Raw genomic sequence first — 7,267 nt, 5'->3', positions numbered from 1 at the left:
ATTGCCAAAGCAGACTAAATCATGGAGAAACGGTTGCTGAGTCCGAGTCATTTCCAACTATTTATGGCCTAATGGATTTCGTTTTCTCCTTTGAGCTCCTGTAAAGCTGTATTTGAGTTAGTGGCAATAATATCTGCCTACCTGATCTATTGATTTGTTTTTTGATTGTCTTCGATTTTTCCAAGCAAATGGAACCATAGGTCATTAAAACACTGTATTTAGACTACAAACGGTTTAGACTACAAACATCTGGACAACCACTGGATGGCAGCAGAGTTGCAGATACCTTTACTGCTAATTGTCCTCTGAATTTCTGCAGCCCACACATAGTATGCTTTCTTTTCTAATATTCCAGGAATTAATATATAAGAGGATCTTCTTCATGTAGTCCAAAGCATAGGGACAATGTTCACTGGGAGAACTTACAAAGAGAATAAGAATTTAGGGAAGATTTGAGTCCTTGTAGCAGATTTAAAGACACATTTAGTTCAAGAATCCTGCAAAAAGTCACTTACTACTCTTTTAAGTTGAAAAGGAAACTGAGCTGAAAGTTTCTATTTTACACAGCAGTTAAATCTGTAGCTGCCTTAATCTATTTTCTACCACTTTTATCCTTGTTCATTGTAAACTGGACTTAATAAACCAAGATTTAACAAACTGCACAATCTACAAAAAATCCTTGGCATTCTGAAAGAAAAATCTGTCCAAAGTGTATGCTAAATATTAACATCTCTCTGAATTGCAGGAGTTGTTTTTAAGTATTCCTTAAATATGTATGAAAACTAAATGCAAAATTGCCTTTTTGCCATGTTGAAAGTTAACATTAGTTACTGAATTATTAATTGAATTAATATTCAATTTAGAACAATATTTTTTTTTAAAAAAATCCCTCCATGCAGTTTTGCTGTTGTCCAAGAAGATAAATGATTTCAAGAAACAGAAGCTAGCAAAAAGCATGGAAAGGACAAAATTACTGATGATATATGTTAAAAGAACTACAACTAGCTTTAGGAGCCAAACCATTTACATAGTAGCAACAAGTCTTTCAAGGAAATATGTTTAGAATCTTGAGGGGAAAAAGCAGCTGCTTCTCATAAATATGGATTCATGCTGTGAATAATAAAGAGAAAAATTATAATACAAAGGAAGGGAGAAAATAATGATGCAAAAGGGGACAGGAATCTTTTCAGTTTAATATAGAGTGGAAATAGGCAAGCAAACTAATATGTAAGCTATCTATATTATTAAAACTATAGGAATATGGCTCTATTGAGCCCCCTAAAATGAAGATTTCAATTGAAATAAAAGTATTATTTACTATTTTTATTTTTTAAAGGAAACATGACAGCTTTAAATACTTGACAGAGCAGCCCAGAACCTTATAAACCCTAAATTTCTTACTCTAAAATAATCTCAAGAAAAATCCACTGTTTACGCTTCCTCCCAAATTAAATTACAAGACTTCTGAGAGTACCATAGATATATTCTTTTCCCCCCCAAAAAATATGAGACTAGCTAGACTACAGCCCATGCCTATTTCAGCATGTTGGCTGAAGCAACAGGAGCTCTGATTCTGCTCAAAGATTGTAACTGGGAGAGTAATAAAATCAAACGAAAGAAAATAAGAATGTAAACAGTTTGGTTAAGAGAAAGAGTCATAGATCCCAAGATATGAATCTAAAATTTCTTGGCTTATTCTTAATATTCAAGCGTTTGTTTTAGAGAAAGTAAAAAAATGTACATCATCTGCCATTGGAGATAAACTGGACTATACAAAGGCTATTAAAATTTAGAATGCTTAATTTAGTTTTTAGCATCATATATATTTCTTGTATAGAAATTACAAATAAACTTAAAAACTATAAATGTCTGGAGATTCTCGGTCATCCATGTCATGGATGTCCCGAAGGTGCTTTTTCAAAAAGTCAATTTCACGGAAAAACAAAGTCCAGTTGCCTTTTGAAAAAGCAACTTTGGTTAAAAACTATATAACATACAGCTCATAAATCACATTTTAAGAAGCAGACTATTGGAGGATTCTTCCAAAGTAAGCATATCAGACTTTCTAAAGCGCTAAATGGCAATCTTTCACTTTAGTAAGTTATCTCAATAATAAAGAAAATATTCTGCCTTGCTGAAGTTAAAAAAAAATCTAGGTGAAGTAAATAATTCTAAACTTAATTCCACAAAAACTGAAGCCTCGCTAATGCCAAAGAAAGATTCAAGCGGTGATTATGTTTTAAGGTTAATGGGGCTTCATGATGCTGATTTTTGTCGAATTGTGCTATTTTTAAAATAAATCACCTTATATTATTTGATGGGAATGAAGTTGATACTGCCATGTTTTTTATTATGGATTATGCTTTGATGCAAAAATGATGCATACATTTTAAGTAAAAGTGAAGACATGAACTTTCTCAGAAATGACAGCATTTTCACATACAGTAATGTAGCCGGGATATGCCATGATGATGGGCCGATTTCATGGATTTGGAACCTGATTAGGTTTTCATTGATGTAATGACAATATTATTAAATATGTCTAAAGAAAACATTATGTAGAATCATTGTAAGCCTGCTGTTGGTTGCTTTTGGTAATATTGCTCTTGCAGACACTGTGTATCTATAGTTCTCAACAATAGGGGAAAATCAGATCTTTTGTGACCTTATGCTACATATCACAATAGTATGAAAAAATTCATAACCATAGGATTCAGCACCATGCAAATTAATTGTTGTTGCTTTGACAATGGCTAAAATGATGATGATAATGATGATGATGAATTTAGTTGAGTATCTTTTGTTCAGAACCATATCCAGAGGTTCTGGTACCTGTTTCCAAATATCCTATCTGAGTAAGAAATGTGTCACGTATCTTGCAATTGCAGAGCATCATTTATTTTAACATGTGGCAATGCCCTACCACAACCAGTGGGGTTAGTGTTCTGTTGAAGCAGTTTAGCATTGGTGATATAAGCCCAAAGAGTAAAGGGTATTTTACAGTCATTTAGTCTTAAGTTGTAGTGCAAAGCTGCTGTTTAGTTTCTCTGGAGCTTTGCTGGCTGTCCCTCTACCCTCACCCCTTTTCATGATTTTAGAAGCCTCAAACACCCCAACCATTTTCTTCTGAAAAGTGGGACAAATCTAAATTAATCTCACTTCAACTTAAATATGAGTTTTCTGTGCAAAAGAAAAGGACAAATACCTCAAACCTATTTTTGTTACCTTGGTTTGGATTGCCAACATTTCATTTCTTTTGAAAGAGTTACTAGGTTCGCTTTAGCCATCCAGAAGCATAAAACTCCTTACAGTGCAGTATCAATGGCAAAAATCTATTAAATCTTTTTGTTTGTTGCTTCTGAAGGCTATGCCTATATTATCAGCATAACATAAAAATTTCTATAGAACTCTGTGGACATCATAGTTATGGAACATTACAATGTAGATTAGGCATTCTTGGATTGGTAAATTGTTCCAATATCTGCCTAATTGTTGGCAATCTAAAAGAATTCTTTGGGAAGGAAATTGTTATCTTAGAAGGAGCCAAGCAACATTTAACAGTAGCTTTAGCTCTGCAAAATCTCTTTAAGGAATTTAAAGCCTTTTGTGCAGAACAGGGAGAGGCACAGTGAGTTATTGCTTCCAATTTGGCTGAGTTTTCCTGGGAAGCCATAGAGGTTGGTTTCCCCTTAAAAAAACTTGCTTATTTTAGAATACCCATTACATCAAACTATAACTGAAGCAACTGGTCTTCTGATACCAGAATATTATCTTCTGATGGCTATTCTCTGTAAAGTTTAGAACACAGCCATAAATGCAGCAACCAGTTATGTACTCTGCATGGATTGTGAACAAAGTGTATGAGATTTACAACTTTTACTGCAGTACTAAAGAACTGCACTTTTCAATGAATGGCATGTTTAAAATAATGATAAAGACATTTCTTTCGGTAATCATGATTCAGGGCAAATTAAAATAAAACTGGGAGAGAAAATAACTGTTATTTGGTGTTGAGTGCATGTTTATAACTATCATATTCTTGTTCAAATGACCAATATCCATAAAATATCCATAAAGCACTAAAATTATGGGGAAAATTACTTTCACATCTAATAGAAAGCATTATCTTTTTAGTTCTCCTGATGAATTAAAATGAAATAAGTATCATTCCATAATTTTTCCAAAATCCCAAACTATCATTCCATATTTTTCCCAAACCATTGATAACATCACAAATTTCCAGGGCAGTTATCATCAATCAGTAAAAGGATTAATACATTACTTTAACTGAGTTCCTCAATTGTCAATGTGGAATCAGGCAGGCAGTGGCAACCATATAGGTTTATTTTGAAAACAAGCTAAATAAAATATATGGAAACCTTGGCACCAGAAATTCTATTGATTATTGATTTTTAGTAATACTGCATCACTATGGAATTTCAGAAGATTTCATTTGAAAGAACTAGAGGACAAGGTTCAAAAGCTGTAACTTAGCATCTCCTGTCTATAACATTTCCCCCCAGAGTTGTACAACAACAAATTCCATAAAACAACAAAAGACTTTAAGTGTATATAACATTGCTGAATTGCGACCAATAAATTCTAAAACTCTTGCAACATATCAGATACTCCCAAATCTCCAGAACTGAGATATGTTTGACTATACCATTGTTTCTCTTTTTGAACTAAAAAGGTATTAAAAGAATTATCTTTAAAGCTTTTGCAACTCTTACAACTATTGCCTCCAAATTCGGTCTTTTTTTACTCAATAGAACTTACTTTCAAGTAATTGAGTAAAAACTTGCAACCCAACCATAGGTGAAAAAGCCAGGCCAGTGAGTTATTAAGTTAGGTACATAGATTGTCCCAATGGTCAACTTTTATTTGTTCCCTCTATTTCAGATACATTATGCTAAAGAATGTGGACGAAGGGAATAAAGTAAGCTTGTGTGCCGTAAGCTTGTGTGCGTCTTTCAACGTTTTGCCAGTGGGAATCCCACAAAGCGCTCTTTTTACTGACATGGCCCTCACCCCACCCCCAGTAACTTGAATTTCCATCTGTCAGAAAGCTAAGAAACGAACTTAAAAAATGGGCTGATGACACACTCCTGGATTTTTTGGTACCTAGCAAAAATAGCGCCCCCATCAGTTTTTCCCCCATCTTCACAAGGGGAAACAACTGTCGATTTGTCGTCTGAGCCGTCTTTCACGCCACCTAAAGGTAGGCAGGCCCTTTACTTTGCTCTTTCAAGGTGCTCAGATGAAAATTCGCCAACGATCCGCACTGTGGTACCAGCAGCAAAGGGTCGGTCGGGATGTGGTGGAGAAGAAAACCCGTCCGTGGGAAGCGTGCCCGGCAAGAGTTCCGCCGCGTGGCCACCGAGGAGGGGAGAAAAAAAAAGGGGGGGGGCGCTCCTGCTCAACCCTTGAGATACTCGGTCTTGAGACGGCTGAGGCGCGCGCCGTGGCTCCGGACGGTGAGCGCGAGCAGCTCGTACTTGTCCCGCAAGCCCGCCGAGACGGTCAGCGTCTCCTTGAGGAGGGCCCGCGCATGCACCAGCATTGCCAGGAAGTCGTCGTTGAGGCGGCTCTCCTCGTGGCTCTCGTGCTCCTGGCCTTGCCGGAACTTGTTTTCCAGCTCGCCCAGCGACTTTTCCGAGTTGGCGTAGGCGTCGCCGATCTGGGTGGATTCCCTGCGCAGGTAGTTGCCGTAGCTCTCCTCGCCGTCCAGGTCGTAGGCGATGCTCTTCTGGATGCCTTCCAGCACGCGCGCCGTGTCCTCCACCTGCCGGCCGAGGAGGCTGAATTCCTCGCGCAGCGTCAGAGTGGGCGCCGCCGCGGCGGGATGCGAGCGCTCAGCCTCCCCGTCCGCTGTGCAGCGCAGGCGGTCGCTCACCCTGAAAAGCAGCTGACATTTCTCCGGGTCATCGTTCTCTTCGTAGTCCCCGTCCGGCACGAAATAGTGATGCAGCGTCCCGTTGGACATCTCCGGGTAAAGCGGGCCGTCGAAATAGCCGTGGCACAAGCTGATCGAACAGCTCAGCAGCCACACCGAGCGGAGCCCCAGCAGCATCCCGGGGACGGGACGGGGAAGGGAAGCTGCCCGACAAACTTAAGCGTCCCGAAGCGGAGGGCAAAGGCAACTCCGGTCGCGCCTGGTTCAAGTCCTCTGCTTGTAGCCGCCCGTCGTGCAGGGCTTCATTGGGACCCGCTGGGAAAGCGGTCGCTTGGCCCTTCTCGCTCCCCGCTGAGCGAGTTCTCCGTTGCAACCGGTTGGCCCGCGAGAGCTTCGTTTTTTCCCGGGAAGGGGGTGGTTGGGGAAGATCAACAAACCTTAAGGAGGAGCCTCTGGCTTCTTTCCCACCAACTTTCCTTAACCACGTTTTCCTTTCTCCTGGCTCTCCACGCGCGTTAGGAAACTTCCAAGTAAAAAAAAAAAACGGGGAGGGAGAGAGGGCGTGCTTGAGTCCAGATTTGAGTGAGAGCTGCCCGGAGTTGCTGCAACCGCTTTGGGCTACTTTTTTTTTTCTTTTTCCAATTCTACATCGGGATTGGTGCTAACGCGGGACTTCGGCTTTTGGCCGTAGGATCTCTCGGTCTCTGTCTCTCCTCCTCCTCTCAAATTACAGCAGTGGGCCCCGTTGCTTACGGAGAAGCCCAGACACCAAGTTTGGAATGAATCCTTACCTCCATATCATTATTAAAGCTATAGTATCATCTGTTTGAAGAGCCCACGATTCTAGAGGAGAGGACTTTCCCATAGAAAAAGAAATCCTGTGCGAGGGGGGATCTTGTAAAGACTCTTCATCAAATCAGTTTTTTTTGTCAGATTGATTCGGTTTAGGAAGAAATGCCAGCAACCTGTTTCCAGCAGAAACTCCAAATGAGGCTGGTCAGCCTAGTTTTGAAGACCACAGTAGGAGGCTGGTTTTTGAAAATGCAAGTTTAACATGTAATAAATGTAATAAATAAATAGTTCAATAAGCTGAGTAAACTGAGAGTATTATTTTCCTGGAATATCCTTGGGCTTGTGAAAGGGGTGCAGAAAAACCAACTAGAAAGTAACTTTTCTGGAATATTCAGTGAAATCATGAAATGGTCATGAAAACCAGAGTTGTGTGTTGTTTACAAAGTATGGCTTTTTTATTCTCAAAATAGAAATGATAGGAATCTAAATGACATAATAAAATAGTGCATCGTAGAATGGAGATGAATCATCCATACTGTACTAACAAATGTCCTCTACATCTTGTTCTGGCCTGTGTTC

The 7,267-nt window shown here is 39.4% G+C and overlaps 1 protein-coding gene across 1 annotated transcript; it reads right to left on the bottom strand.

Moving 5' to 3' along the window:
- Positions 1-4,122: 4,122 nt before the first annotated feature.
- FIBIN (fin bud initiation factor homolog) lies at positions 4,123-6,928 on the bottom strand. The gene has a single exon (XM_081327584.1). It carries the CDS (start codon positions 6,071-6,073, stop codon positions 5,420-5,422), a length of 654 nt encoding a protein of 217 aa, XP_081183710.1. The 5' UTR covers positions 6,074-6,928; the 3' UTR covers positions 4,123-5,419.
- Between the last annotated feature and the right edge of the window lie 339 nt (positions 6,929-7,267).

Source organism: Vipera berus (assembly GCF_964194415.1).
Source record: "Vipera berus genome assembly, chromosome: 1".
In the NCBI taxonomy this organism is placed as follows: domain Eukaryota; kingdom Metazoa; phylum Chordata; class Lepidosauria; order Squamata; family Viperidae; genus Vipera; species Vipera berus.
Note: the sequence above shows the minus strand (reverse complement) of the source record. Positions and strands in the feature narration are given on the sequence as shown.